Below are 15,689 nucleotides of genomic sequence, written 5' to 3'. Positions count from 1 at the left end.
TATAAAAATTTAAAAAAAAAGAAAAAGAAAAGATGGATTATTTTGACTGAATTATTAATAGGTTTTGTATAGTAAAAGATCTCCTCTATGAAAAATAATTCTACTTGTATTTTTGAGAGGTTGTCTTTTCTTATTGGAAATTTGTTTTAATCATCAAGGTGAAAGTCATTATAATTAGTCCTCACAGTTTTCCTAGGATTTTGATCACTGGCATCAGATATAGTTTCAGTTTTTCTTCTTTATGTGTAAATTTTCCTAGCAATCCTAGGCTTGATCAGACTTGTGTTATTTCTACTGTTTTCCATGATTGCTCAGAAATTCTCATGGTGGCTGAAATTATGTCATCAGAAGCTTGCAGCTGTTTTTTCTGTAGTTTGCTTTCTTTCATTCAGTTAGTAATATTTATTTAATGTTCAAGTGAATAAGACAAGTGATAGAGGCTTTTCCTTTGTGAACTTACCATCTAAGTGAGTACAGGATAAACAAAAAACATGTCAACAATGCAATTAACTATCCACTATAATCAGTATCACCAACTCAATGGACATGAGTTTGAACAAACTCCAGAAGATGGTAAAGAACAAGGAAGCCTGGCGTGCTGCAGTTCATGGGGTTGCAAAGAGTCGGACATGCCTGAGCGACTGACCAACAACGATAATCAGCATCATCCTATTTCAATTCTCTTTGCTCACATGCAAATTTCCAGGCCATAAAACAATTGACTAGGTTCTCAGAGCATAATAGTATCTACTTTCTGCAAAGAAGATGAAGGTGAAGGTTTTGCCATAGGAATAAAAAGTTGGTCTTATTAATAGAACCAGAGATTAAATAGAACCAAGCAAAAGCCAGACCTTATTCCAAGTGTCTGATCTGGGAATTCATGGGTTTCTTTATTTGCTTATTTTGCAAGGCAGTATAATACCAGAGTCCAGGGCAAGGAATCAAGTTTATGGTTAAACTGGTATTAGATTGGTAGAGAAAGACATAAAAGATGGACTGAGGCAAAAGCTTCTGCTGCCACTATTCTGTGGATACTGTTGCAATGAAGTTATTGAAAACTACTGTTGCCAGCATCCGTGATTATTTTCAGCCCCCATCCTTTTGTCTTATTTGAGCTCTCATTTCTTAAAACTGTCATCACCTTTGGTCTTTCAAATATAGATCATTTCCTTTTGGTTTCCTTAATGATTTTTTATGACCATTTCTTCTAACTTTATTTTACTGGCTCCCTTTTCATTCAACTGCTGTGAACATTAAGGTTTCATAAAATTTTGTTCTTGGTATTCATATCCTGATTATTTGGGGGTTAATCACCTCATTGCGGAGTTTTGTGTGTATTATAAAATACGTATGCCTTTAGCCTTGACCTCTTTCTTAAGCCCCAGGATATTCTTTTTTCTCATCTTGTGCTGCCTTATGGATTCTCCATCTAGACCCACAGACCCTTAAGTTTAATCTTTCTAAAACTTAATCTCTTAACTTCAGATGATCTTATACTATATTCATTCTCTCTTCAGTGACTCCCAAAATTTAGGATCTTGTGGGTTTTTAAAACCCCTTATCTTTAGTTGCTAAATTTCTGACTCTTTGTTGTGCACCTATGTGTTCCTTGAATACTCAATCTTCAATGATTTCTTCTCTCATTTCTTCAGTCTTTTTCTTTTTGCCCAAAAATGTGCCAAGGGGCCCTATTTCCAAAAGAGCCCTTTCACTTGAGCCTGTCTTTCTCAATAAACTACCACCTTCTGTTTTTTGGCTTTTTTTTAAATCACAGTTACATTTTCAAATTACACTCATTCCACATGCTAACAAGGTAATGCTCCTAATCCTTCAAACTAGGCTTCAACAGTATGTGAACTGAGAATTTCTAGATGTACAGATTTAGAAAAGACAGAGGAACCAGTAGTAAGTTGTCAACGTCCATTGGATCATAGAAAAAGCAAGGGAATTCCAGAAAAATATCTACTTCTGCTTCAGTGACTAGGCTAAAGCCTTTGACTGTTTGGATCACAACAAAATGTGGAAAATTCTTAAAGAGACGGAAATACCAGATCACCTTACCTGCCTCTTGAGAAACCTGTATGCAGGTCAAGAAGCAATAGTGAGAACTGGACATGGAACAACAGACTGGTTCAAAATTTGGAAGGGAGTGCATCAAGGCTGTATATCGTCATCTTGCTTATTTAACTTCTATGCAGAGTACATCATGTGGAATGCCAGACTGAATGAAGCACAATCTAGAGTCAAGATTGCTGGGAGAAGTAACAACAACCTCAGCTATGCAGATGATACCACTCTAATGGCAGAAAGTGAAGAGAAACTAAAGAGCCTGTTGATGAGGGTGAAAGAAGAGAGTGGAAAAGCAGGCTTGAAACTCAACATTCAAGAAACTAAGATCATGGCATCCCATCCCATCATTTCATGGCAAATAGATGGGAAAGCAATGAAACAGTGACAGACTTTATTTTCTTGGGCTCCAAAATCACTGCAGATGGTGACTGCAGCCATGAAATTAAAAGACGCTTGCTCCTTGGAAGAAAAGCTATGAACAGCCTAGACAGCATATTAAAAAGCAGAGACATCACTTTGCCGACAAAGGTCCATATAGTCAAAGCTATGATTTTTCCAGTAGTCATGTACAGATGTGAGAGTTGGACCACAAAGAAGGCTGAGTGCTAAAGAACTGATGCTTTCAAACTATGTTGTTGAAAAGGATTCTTGAGGGTCCCTTGGACAGCAAGGAGATTAAACCAGTCAGTCCTAAAGGAAATCAACCCTGAATATTCATTGGAAGGACTGATGTTGAAGCTGACGCTCCAATACTTTGGCCACCTGATGTGAAAAGCTGACTCACTGGAAAAGACCCTGATTCCTGGGAAAGATTTAAGGCAGGAGGAGAAGTGAATGACCGAGGATGAAATGGTTGGATGGCATCACCGACTCAATGGATATGAATTTGAGCAAACTCAGGGATGAGAGTGAAGGCAAGGGAAGCCTGGCATGCACTAATACTCAGTTCTGAAGTTCTTACGTTGTTCTCTTATTAATTTGTGTCTCTTACCTTAATTCCCATATTGTCAGTTTCTTTAGGTACTGGATTTGTCTTAAAGTTTACTTTGTTATCTTACCCACAACCGATAGCACAAATGATGGACTGAGACTTGTTATTGGACTGTTGGGTAGTTGATATAGTAATGTTGGACTTACTGCTTAACTGGCTATTTTATATGTAAAAGCATTAATTTTTACATGTGTTTTATTCATTTGTGTATTAAATATTAAATTTATGCATTTATTGAAATTTCTAAACCATGAATTTTGTATATGTGTGCATGCTCAGTCATGTCTGACTGTTTGCCACCCCATGGACTGTAGCCTGCCAGGTTCCTCTGTCCTGGAATTTTCCAGGCAAGAATAATGGATTGGGTTGCCATTTCCTCCTCCAGGGGATCTTCCCTACCCAGGGTTCGAACCTGTGTCCCCTGCATCTCCTTTATTGTAGGCGGACTCTTTACCATTGAGCTACCAGGGAAGGCTGAGTTTTGTATGTAAGCAAAGTAAATGATCTTTGTTCTCATGGAGCTAGTTGCAGTCTGTTGTTTTTCAGTCACTCGGTTGTGTCTGACTCTTTGCAACCTCATGGACTGCAGCACGCCAGGCTTCCCTGTCCTTCACTCTCTCCCTGAGTTTGCTCACTTATGTCCATTGAGTTGACGATGCCATCCAACCATCTCATCCTCTGTCGCCCCCTTCTCCTCCTGCCCTCAATCTTTCCCAGCATCAGGCTCTTTTCCAATGAGTCGGCTCTTCGCATCAGGTGGCCAGAGTATTGGAGCTTCAGCATCAGTCCTTCCAATGAGTATTCAGTCTAAAAGAAGAATAATTTTTATCTCCCATCCCTTACCCTCAAAATAAGTAAGTCAAGTAAGTCAGAGCTGTCTTGGAAATCATAAATTTATCACAGATCCCTTTGCCAATTAAATAGTAGTTTCCACTGCTTTCTAGTGGGTGAAGTGCTAAATGGCAGAACTTTTATCTTAGGATATAAAAGTAGTGGGATTCTGTTTTTGTGGATTTTCAATCATGTGGTTTAATTTGTGGCTATTTTATCTGTATATAGATCTTGCCAGTTAAATTTAATGTTGTCACCATGATAGTAGAGAGGCACTGATACTGGTTGCCCTAGAATAACTAAAGCTAATTTTTACAGAATGAGTAAAACCAAAATTATCCAATAAAATAAAAGTTGGTCATCAGTCGAGTTCAGTCGCTCAGTCGATATAACAATATGAAAACAGCAGTTGACTGAGAAAATACAGTTAACCCAGAAAAGTAATGTCAGGATGTTTAAACTGTGTATTGGGTTCTTGTTACCTCAGCTATAAAGAGGGCGCTTAACCACCAGGCAGGACATTTCTAGCAGGAGCAAGAAGCACCAAGAGAAGAAAATCTGAGGCATTGTTTTAATCTCCTGACATCTCTTGCAGAAAGATAGGAAGCAGTGTTATTTTGATAACACTGTATCGGCAATTCACCATGATTCTTCGGGTTGATGGAAAGAGATTATGTTCCTCCCCACTCCAGGATTAGATTAAGTTCTTGATTTAATCAGTGAAGGTTATAAAATTTTATCAGAAGCAGAATGACCAGAGTTGAAGCACATGCAATGTCACAGCACTGTTCCCCTTGGTCCCCAGAGCTACCAGTTATGCTACGAAGCCCCAAGCATGTGGTGGAATTTTGTTAGATCCAGAAAGCTCTGTTCTTATTCTTCCACCGTCCTTATAGACTTTGAAAGTATGCATCATCATTCCACAGAACTTCAACAGTGGGAGACTGTTCACTTCAGGCTGATGTTTGGAAAATATTCGTTCTTTTGGTTTGGTCTCATGTTTCAGGCTCTGGCTGTCCTCTTTAGAGACCATGTTACTCAGTCTCTCAGATGCACTTAAGCTGACTCCACTGAGACTGAATAAACCAAACAATGGCCATTTATAATTGTATTGCACTAAAAGTAACTGTCACACGGACTGGAATACTTGAGTTGATATTGTCAGTGTAGTCTCTTCCTGTAGTCACACCATCTTGGCAGCCAAATTATAATAAGAAACCAACTAATTAGCTCTAGTAGTCACCATCATAGGACTAAAAGTCCAAATGATCATTGTCCAAATGATTGTTACATTTATTGCATCAAGTAATACCAATATGAGAAATCAGATCATATTAAAAATACGTTTTGTAAGTCATACTTTCTTCAAATGAATTAATACAACCACCAAATTGATTAGTATGCTGATCTTAAAATTTCAGTGATATTTCCCCCCCATTTCCAAGTTTTAGGAGATATTTCAGTTTGTTTTGAAAATGAATCTTCATCTCTAAAGTAATAAAAGTAAAAAGATTGGGGTACCACTACAGTAGGCATTCACAGCCCTAAAACTCCATAATATTTTTCTAAGCTTCACTACAAATGGATCTTTGTAACCCCTAATCCATCTTGTTAGCCTCTGTGATCTTCGCAAAGAGCAGGGAAACAGATGTGACCAAGCAAATTTTTACAAACTTTACTTTTGAGATAATGTCAACATATGTTGGCTGCATTGATAAAGGAGAGAGAGATCTCTGAGATGCCACTGTCCCAGACATGACATTGTCATCAGAAAGATGAATATTGAGAATAAGGATTCTCTAGTATTTAATCAGCTTTGTAGAGAAATTGTTTTGTATGTGACTGGTACAAAAAATTCAAGATTGTATAGTGTTGAAAATTCTGGAAACATGCTTAGTTTGTCCTTTTCAATTTCAGAGAAGTCATGTGTGTATTCAGTTAGCAATATATTAGAAAGTATTCATTTATTTTGGAGGGAGGTAAAAAGAAACCACCTGTAAATTCTATTTTCTGTTGAAAAACAGAAACGCTTAATGATGCTAGTAGACGAAGACTAGTAGGTCCTCCAGTGTGTGGAATCACAGAGTATCAGAATTTCGAAGGACTCTGGATATCTCTAGTTCAAGACTTACTGTAGACTTCTCATTAATTCAGGCTTCTTAAATATTTTAAGTGGTGGAACTCACTACCTCTTAGGGCAAATTTCTAATTTTGGTAAATCTTACTAATAAATTCTTTGTTAGATTGAATTGAATTGTGCTTTTTGCCATCATGATACCTGATCATAACTGTTAGACTGACCACATTTTTTTCCTGTAGACAAAGTTTAATCTTTAAATGTTTTCCCCAAGGATTGTAATTAATGACAGTTTTTATTTTTTATTTAGCTTGTAACACTTCAAGAAGCAAAACTGCTGCTAAACGAAGATGATTACCTTATTAAAGCTGTATATGACTACTGGGTGAGAAAACGTAAAAACTGCAGGGGACCATCCCTCATTCCTCAGATAAAACAAGAGAAAAGAGATGGCTCTACCAACAATGACCCTTATGTTGCCTTTCGGAGGAGAACAGAAAAAATGCAAACTCGAAAGGTAATATGCAAATTAGGTTTAACTGAATGTACCTAGATAGTATTTAAGACCAATACTTTTTTTTTCTGCCTATAGCTTGAGTAATTTTGAGTAATTTGGACATAAAGTGACGCTAATGACATTGTTGAACTTTATATTAGAAAGCCTGCTCTTCAGTAACCTCTATCCTCCAGTTGTTTGCAATGTTTGTTTAATGTTTATTTAATACCGATGAGCTTTATAAATCTATTGATTACATCATTTTAGGCTTGCAGTTGAAGTGATATGAGGAAATTCATGTTATGAGGAAACAGGAGTTTTGAGTTCTTCAGTAAGCTGTACATTCTATACGTATCTTCTATTTGGAAGCTTAAGAGTTCCTTTGAAACCATATTCTAAATCATGAATGTAAAAAAGGACTTTACTCCCTCTAACTCCTGTGGGGTCATGGGAAGTTGGTAAAGGTTCATTTTCAAGCCTGTTCTGCTAACAGTCACAAGTAAGACAGTAAGACGGCAAAATCTTTTTCCCCTTTTCTGAACTGTCAGTTGTGTCAGATTTCAAATTGACAAACTTGTCCTCACCTAGCTTTCACAAGCAAGATGAGCCAGAATTCTAAGAGAAACTGGGTCTCATGCTGTGAAATGATACGGTAAAGAAGAAAACGTTATTTTAGAGGGGGTAGTCACTGTCTTCCACTTCTCATAATAATAAACACCAGACGCAGTAACACATTCTGTAACGTTGTAGAATATTAGGAACATGCAGACGTAAAAAACGGAAGGAATTGTAATTGGAGGTCCAGCGTTTTCTCTGGATTCCTGTTTCTCCAAACATGGAGTGCTTGTCCTTGTCAGCTGTTAATATAACAGCTGTGAAGCATAACAGCTGCCAGGGAAAGTATATTTTAGGGGAAACTCTTCTGCTTAACAACTAGTTTTTATAACTATTTCTTGGATTTCCCAAATGTAGATGACCTTCCCTAACCCAGACTGAGTTTTCAATTTGGTGTTTTGGTTTTTGGCTACGGAGATATTAGATATTTCATGAAGATTAATGCCTTGTTTAGAAAAGACTATATGAGATAAATTTGTAAATACAGTAAGGTTTTATAAATTTAGATATGAGGAAGGAGAGGTTTATCTGAATTATTGAAAAATCTGAATTTCCAATTTTTAAGAGAAATATAATTGGTTCAGATGTATTGCAAAACAGCAATATATTTTGAAGGAAAAGTACTGTTGGGTTTCTTTTAATGGATAAGCATGAATACTTAAAATAGCAGTATTATTGACATAAAAAAACAATATTCCTAATACTTAAATGTGTTTTATTCTTACATAAGTTAAATCACTGTTTTCTAACCAGCACATTTTGCGAATTGCTAGAAACAAGTTCCTGTGTTTAGGCATTTCTCCATTGTATAATAACTAGGCCAGCATTTTCCTGACGCTGTGATTCCTACCCTTCCTCTTATCTGTTATTTTCTTATTCATCTCTAGCATGGTACATTTTCTTTTTCAATGGTCTTTTTATTTCTCTGTCTTTAGTTGTGGGACCAGAGACTATTCCCCTTCACATATACTATTGTTTCTTGGAAATGTCTTGAGTTTTAAAATGAGAAAATTGGGAAAGCAGTCGAGAATGAGTACCCTAGGTGTTCAAGAGGTGGTTGGGCACTGGGATATGCAAAAAATGAATACTAGTTCACAGAGGTTCTCTGCTTCCTTTCCTATTCCCACAAACTTTTTTAAAAACATTCCAGAGGGGGTAGCTATATAAATAGCTGCTGCAAAGGCTAGAGTAAAGGACTTCTGAAATATTTGCTTAGAAGTCTAGAACTTAATTTTAAACATTAAACTAATGTTTAGTTTGTGAGTGCTTAAGTGCTTTAGGACATTCTTAAGTGAGATGGTGTTAAGGTGCCGGCGTGTCTGAATGCACTGACTGGGAAGGCTTGAATCAGCGTATACATTTCTGTGTTTAACCCACAGGTAAAACTGTTAACATGTGTGCCTTCGTTCTGTCCTCCTGTGTGGCCCAGGTGAAGCAAGATAGGCAGGAGAACAAACTTCCAGGGTGGTGCTTCTCAGTCTGGCTGCACATAACAATCACTTGTGAATTAGCCTTGGTTTACAAAGATCTATAGTTAACTATAAATTATAGCAGTTTGAGAACTGCTTCCCTAGAGATTTGGCAGTTGATCAAAACTGTAATATTTAACTGGAATAGGAAGACAGGAATTTGCTCTAAACAGAGTTGGTTGTGGAGAAGGGTAAAGGGAATGAGTAAATTTGAATATAGGAAGTAGACAATCTTAAAAGCACAGAAAAGATGTCACTATGAACTTACAGATTTTAATATTGCTGCAGCTAGAAATAGATATAAATCTGTGCTTGTTGATGTACATAAATGTATTATAGGCTTATTTCCTAGCTCTGTTCACTTAGAGCGTCTAGAAGCAATTAGTGGACTATAGTCCACGAGGCTCCTCTGTCCATGGGGTTTTCCAGGCAAGGGTACTGGAGTGGTTTGCCATTTCCTTCTCCATCAACCTAGTACCTTACATAAAGCTAAAATCATGACTGCCTGAGTTGGTCAGGTTATAAACCACAGTTCCTCCTCCCCCGCTGCTGGCCCACCACCATTTAGCCTTCTTGTGAAGACAATGTTAGAAATGGTCTTCAAGCCAAGAGACAGAAATGTAACTGTTCTAAAACCGTGAGGAAACCTCAAGATCTGGTTTTGACAGAGATGAATAGTGAACGAGGCCCAGATTACATAAGACTCCAAAAATTCACGAAGAAGTTATCTGAAAGGGAAGAAGCTATGTAGCTGGTATTTTGTTGTTGTTTAGTCGCTAAGTTGTGTCTGACTCTTTGTGATCCATGGACTGGAGCCCACCAGACTCCTCCAGGATTTCCCATATAGAAGCAACTAGAGTAGCATGTAAAAATACTGTTTTAAGGAAACCAGGGCTCCTTAAAAAAAAAATGGTTGATTTCAGGTCTGGTACTAGGAAAGCATACAGGTAAATTTGGAACATTCTGCTTTGCCAGAATATAAAAATGTGATGAAAGAATGTTGGAGCTGTGTCAGAAAGCCTCAGGAGCCAGCTTAAATTAGAGTGACTCTGCTGATCACATCTGGGGAAGTTTGTGTGTCACAATAAGGAGAGTAATGGATTATAACTCATAAAGTAACCCATGCATCCATACTGATATAAATGTATGGATGGATGATAGATAAAAGAGAATGCTTTTCTTTACCATAGATTTCCAACTTACAAATGTCAGTGAAATGATGGTGTTCATTTGGCAACTACCATTGTCTCTGGCAAAAGTTAGAAGTAACGGATGATAAACTGATGGGGGAAATTTGATTATATAAAGTCCCATAGTGTACTTTTTAATTAAAAAAAGAAAAGAAAAATAGTAATTTGACTAGAGAAACCTGGCAAGCACCATCTTAATCGAGTGATCAAAGTTAACATCAGCAGTAATCCGACAAATAGGTATCATTTAGCTCCTGGCATGATGAGCAAGGGACACAGTTTCACTTCTGTAATGGTCATACCAAAAGTTCACAACCCCAATTTAAATGTGGAAAAACATCAAAGAAACCCAAATTAACGAACATTCTACAAAAAATAAATGGCTTCTACACTTCAAAACTGTCAAGGTCATGATCACGATAGAAAGTCAGAGTAAGTATTCCAACTTATAGAAGATTAAAGAGACATGGACCATAAAGAAAGCTGAGCGCCAAAGAATTGATGCTTTTTAACTGTGGTGTTGGAGAAGACTCTTGAGAGACTCTTGGCTAGCAAGGAGGTCAAACCAGTCAATCCTAAAGGAATTCAACCCTGAATATTCATTGAAAGGACTGATGATGAAACTGAAGCTCCAGTACTTTGGCCATCTGTTTTGAAGAGCCAACTCATTAGAAAAGACCCTAACGCTGGGAGAGATTGAAGGCAGGATAAGAAGGAGGTGACAGAGATGAGATAGTTAGATGGCATCACTGACTCAATGGACATGAGTTTGAGCAAACTCTATGAGATAGTGAAGGACAGGGGAACCTGGTGTGCTACAGTCCATGGAGTCGCAGTCGGACACAACTGAGCAACTGCACAACAGCCAAAGAGACATGACAGCTAAATTCAATTTTAATCCTGAATCAGATCCTAGACTGGGAAAGAATTTTTTATTAATAATAAATTTTAATAATAAAAATTATTATTTCCCACCAATGACCTTTATAGCAACATTATATAAATATAGGAAATCTATATACTAACTGTTGTATTTCTAGTTGTGAAGGACATTAGTGGGTCAATTGGTGAAATATGAGGAGAGTCTATAAATTAGATAATAGTTTTTATATCAGTTAATTTCCTGATTTTGATAATGTTACTGAGATTGTATAAGAGACTGTCATTATTCTTAGAAAATATACATTAAAGTGTTTAGGGGATGAAGGCATTATATCTTCAACTTGAAAAATATTTAAAAATACTGTTGCTAATAAGTTATGTATGTATGTGTTTATATACATACATGTATGTGTGTCATAGTCCATTTGTGCTATTGTAACAAAAATACATAGACTGGGTGGCTTAAACAATGAATATTTATTTCTCAGTTCTGGAAGTTGGGAAGTCCAAGATCCAGGTATTATCAGACTCGGTGTCTATTGAGGGCCCGCTTCTTGTTTCACGGATGGTCCTTTTGCTGTGTCCTCACATGGCAGAAGGGGCAAGAGAGTTCTCTGGGGTCTCTTTTATAAGGGCACTGATCCATTCATGAGGACTCACAAAGCCCTCACCTCCAAATAAAAATCACATTGGATGGTTAGGATTTCAACATACGAATTTTCAGGAGATGCAAATGTTCAGTCTGTAACAATGTGTATATACATCATAGAGATACATAAAGCAAATACAACATATTAACCTTTGGGGAATGTGGATGAAGATAATATGGGAATTTTTTATACTATTTTTGTAGCTTTTTTGTAAATCAAATTATTTCACAGTAAAAGGTAAAAGTAGAAGAAAGGGCAGGAGTGGGGTAAAGAAAACTTAGGGAAGCTACTTATTTGGGCCTCGAGAGAGCAGGAGATGAATGAGTAGGAAGGGGCAGAAGTGCAGAGTCCAAGTGGAACATGGAGTGAGGAGGAGGACAGCTGGAAAAGGTGCTGGTGCACTTTTTCTTCAGCTGCTGTTATTTATCTTTGGGACTTACATTTCTTTCATTCTTAGACTTTAAGCCTTTTGAGGATAGAAGACATGTGTAATACTTTTTACAGAGATCAATACTAAAGTATTCAAGTATTTTGTACTTTAATATTTGCTCTTGGTTATGTTCATTTTTTTTCAATCATAAGGTGCAGCTGCTGCCTGGTTACAAAATATTTTGCTTAAAACTGTGCTTTAGATTTTTGTCTTTTGTCACATATATTACTGAAGGGGGAAAGTGATGTATTTCCTTTGGATAAGATTAAAGAGGATTTATTATTAATAACATAGTATTTTTTAATATTCAGTATGCACTGCCTTAATGAGATTTAGTTTAAGTAATGTTTTATAGGTAATGATTAATTTTTAAATGCAAGAAACTACGCAAAAGAAAACAGTAAAACTTTGTATCTTCTTCAAGTTTTATTTTATCTTTTATAATCCTCCAATACGAAACTTGGCTTTCTTTGGGTTCAGATTTCTAATGTCACATTGCTTTATTAAGTCAAGTATGGAAAGCTTGCTTAAATACAGTCTGAACATATAGAATGAGAAGTGGCAGTGGTCTATTTTTAAACAGATAGTTCCACACCTAATAGAAAGTAAGAATTCTGTGGCTATTTGATTGAACAAAATATTTTTATTAACAGTAACTTTTAGATGCAGATGATGCGGGTAATTATAACTGAGCCTTCTCTAGTTATTAGTTAGAACTTTTACCTATGAGTTAGTTCAAGTTACTTTTGACACTTCAAAGTAAGAATTTATAATGAAATTCAGACCTTTACTAGTAGATCTCTTTTTCTACTCTGCAATGAGGTTATACTATATTCAGCATGGTAATTCCATTCCTTGAGATCCTTTATATTCTGTAATCTGTTTTATATCTGAGTTTTTTTTTTTTTTTTAAACTTTACAATATTGTATTGGTTCTGCCATATATCGAAATGAATCCGCCACAGGCATACACGTGTTCCCCATCCTGAACCCTCCTCCCTCCTCCCTCCCCATACTATATCTGAGTTTTTAAAGTGAAGCTTTGCTTGTCATTGTGAATCTTTACACTGTAGTGTATTGAACTGTCCAGCCATGATTAGAAGGCTGAAAGGATAGCAACTCAGTTTGGCTATTTTTAGATAACCTTGATTTGACAGAACTGTTTCTCTCTGTCATTGAAAAAGACCTTATAACAATAAGAAAAGATCACATTTTTTGATATAGTAGTTTTTGTTTCAGGCAGACTTTAAAAATTTTATGTTGGAATTATCCCATCTGTGTCATTCCATCTTTTCAACAGCTGGCAACTTTTTTTTCTGAATATTTATTGAGATATTTGCTTTTTTTTTGTTTTTAGTTAAATAGCTTGTCTTAATGTAATTGCTGTTTAGATGTGTGTGTGTGTGTGTGTTTAACATTTTGCTTTTATAGAATGAATTTAGGTCTGATAAGATTTTGATGAATGAGGCTGGAAATCTGGACAGTTGGATTTATTCTTTTAAACTTATTATTTTAAATAGAATCGAAAGAATGATGAAGCCTCTTATGAAAAGATGTTGAAACTGAGACGAGAATTTAGTAGAGCCATAACAATTTTGGAAATGATTAAGAGAAGAGAGAAAACAAAACGAGAATTATTGCACTTAACCTTAGAAGTTGTGGAAAAAAGGTAACATTGCTATTCTTACATACCAGTAATGCTTCAGTCAAATGAAAGGCAAAATGTAACCAAATTTCAGCTTTATAACTATTGAAATTGATTATCTAACAATATCTACATTTTTTGAAAATTGTGATTGCTAGTTTTTGCTTTTTGTTTTTAAACCATTAAGTTGCCAGTTTGGGTTGCAAATTTGGGAGATATTTTTGTGAATAGTATAGATCCTCTGTTACACTTAATTTCTTGTTGTTGCAGAATTATTTAAGTGTATTTAGAAAAGAACTTGGAGATCGTATTAAAGTTTCTATTAAACACAATTTGAGAGAAATAAATGTTTAATTGATTTTTTTTTTGATTAGTTAGGAAATACTTGTTTCGGTGCATTTTGAAAATGTATTCACCAATGTAATAATCCTTTTCCTGAAAATATGAAATGTAGGAAGAGTCCATCTTCTGTGTATCTTAGAGATTAGGAGAGTTTTGTTTTTTACTAAATCCCAAATATGAGCTTCTTTATTCCCATGCGTTTTCTCTCTTAAGAATAATCCGATTAATTGTTGGCTCTGTCTGATTAGTTGTGTTCCAAGTAAATGATGTATCATTGGTTTTTTATTTCTTTTTTATTTTTGAACTGTAACATTTTCTTATATATTATTTCCTTTTCAAGATATCATTTAGGAGACTATGGTGGTGAAATCCTTAATGAAGTGAAGATCAATAGATCAGAAAAAGAATTATATACCACTCCAGCAACTCTTCATAATGGAAATCATCACAAAGTCCAAGAATGTAAAACTAAAGTGAGTATCTTCTGGGGAGAAGCATGTATGATAATATTGACTGGACATTTGGTTTCTGAAATTGTCTTATAATAGTTTGGTTAAGAAGGAAGATTACTAACATGTTTGAGTTCCTACTTTTTGCACTTTGCTAGGATTTTTTATATGCATGTTGATTAATCTTACAACATCCCTTTGAGGTAGATTTTTACCTCTGTGTGACTTTTAGATCATATAGTTATTAAGTGGCAGGTTTAAGATTTTGAGTCTAGGTCTAACACCAAAAACCATGTGTTTTCAACTGTGCTATCTTGTATCCCTACAGAATAATGGTAATTACAGCTTAGTTATTATCACTGCCTTAGCAAATCCTGCATTGTGATGGCAGGCATCAAAATTAAACCTTTCTTCATTGAGACTATTCAAAGTTACTGTCCTCACTATTGCCATAACCAGCATTTATCAGTTGCTGTTTATCTTGACTTGAAAAAGTCCTATAACTTCTAGAACTCTGTAGAGACTAGTAATTAGTTTCTTAGACTGAAGAGTTATATTTATTCATTATTCACTTGGTGTATAAACGCATTCAGTTGAGAAATGCAAAAATTAATAAAACCTTTGAAGAGCTTAGATTTTTACAAAGAAACAGGTTATTGGCTGAGTTTTTAGACAGTAGAGCTCTACTATGTAGCAGGATTTTTAAAATGGCTTAGGATGTTTGTGGAAAATTCATCTTTTAAAAATGTGCACAATCCTCATTTTTCATGGGTTCTTTCTTAAAGGTCAAGGAAGAATGGAGTAGGGAGACTCCTCCATTATTCAACTGTGTCAATTCAAACACCAAAGTTCTTTCTTATTAATCACAGGCATCTAGCCCACCTACCCTTTAAATCACACTTACTTTGCAATAAACTAGACAATAAATGTCATTTTGTACATTATTTTTTTAAATCTAGTTCTAAATCAATGCTTTTCCTAGGAATATTACTGATAGGCATAGAATATGAAAATCTCAACCCCAAATTAGTGCAGAATCAGCCATTGTTATATATTGATTCTTAATCTTAGATCACCTCTAAGATTAAACACCCACACTATTTAAATACTAATTTTAGAAATATGATTGCATTTCACATAGTTAACTATGTTTCCTTTGTCACACATCCTACTTTAAAATATAAGTAATTTCTGAGAAGTTGGGGATTTCTTTTTGATGTCATAGCCATGCCCATTGTATGAAAGCATTTATAGCTCAATAACTCAGTGTTTCAGCAATGTTTTCATCATGTATAACATTTTTGACCCTAAAGTAGTTTTAATGAAAATCTGAGCTACTTGAAAAAATGTAAAACTTCCTAAATACTTTTACACTTTGTTAGCGCTTGTAATTTGATGCTTAGAACAGTCATTTTCAAACTTTTTAAAGTAGATTCTTATTTATTAAAAGGAATGCTAGTATATTAAAACAGAAACAGCTGCTCTGTTGAGGATTGCTGGGTTCTAGACTCCACCCATCAGTTAAGTCTCTGCCAGACAGCCTCTTGCGTGC

At 35.6% G+C, this 15,689-nt stretch overlaps 1 protein-coding gene across 2 annotated transcripts in view; it reads left to right on the top strand.

Moving 5' to 3' along the window:
* The window catches only part of EPC2 (enhancer of polycomb homolog 2), a 127,959-nt gene that overhangs the window by 87,673 nt on the left and 24,597 nt on the right, over positions 1–15,689 (top strand). For both annotated transcript variants that reach the window (XM_019973010.2, XM_019972999.2), the window contains exons 4-6: positions 6,280–6,486; positions 13,222–13,370; positions 14,029–14,161. In XM_019973010.2, the coding sequence (XP_019828569.1) occupies positions 6,280–6,486; positions 13,222–13,370; positions 14,029–14,161 (489 nt within the window). The remainder of the gene's footprint in view (positions 1–6,279; positions 6,487–13,221; positions 13,371–14,028; positions 14,162–15,689) is intronic.

The sequence above is a fragment of the Bos indicus genome, chromosome 2 (assembly GCF_029378745.1).
Source record: "Bos indicus isolate NIAB-ARS_2022 breed Sahiwal x Tharparkar chromosome 2, NIAB-ARS_B.indTharparkar_mat_pri_1.0, whole genome shotgun sequence".
Lineage (NCBI taxonomy): Eukaryota > Metazoa > Chordata > Mammalia > Artiodactyla > Bovidae > Bos > Bos indicus.
This window is presented reverse-complemented; position numbering and strand designations above follow the sequence as displayed.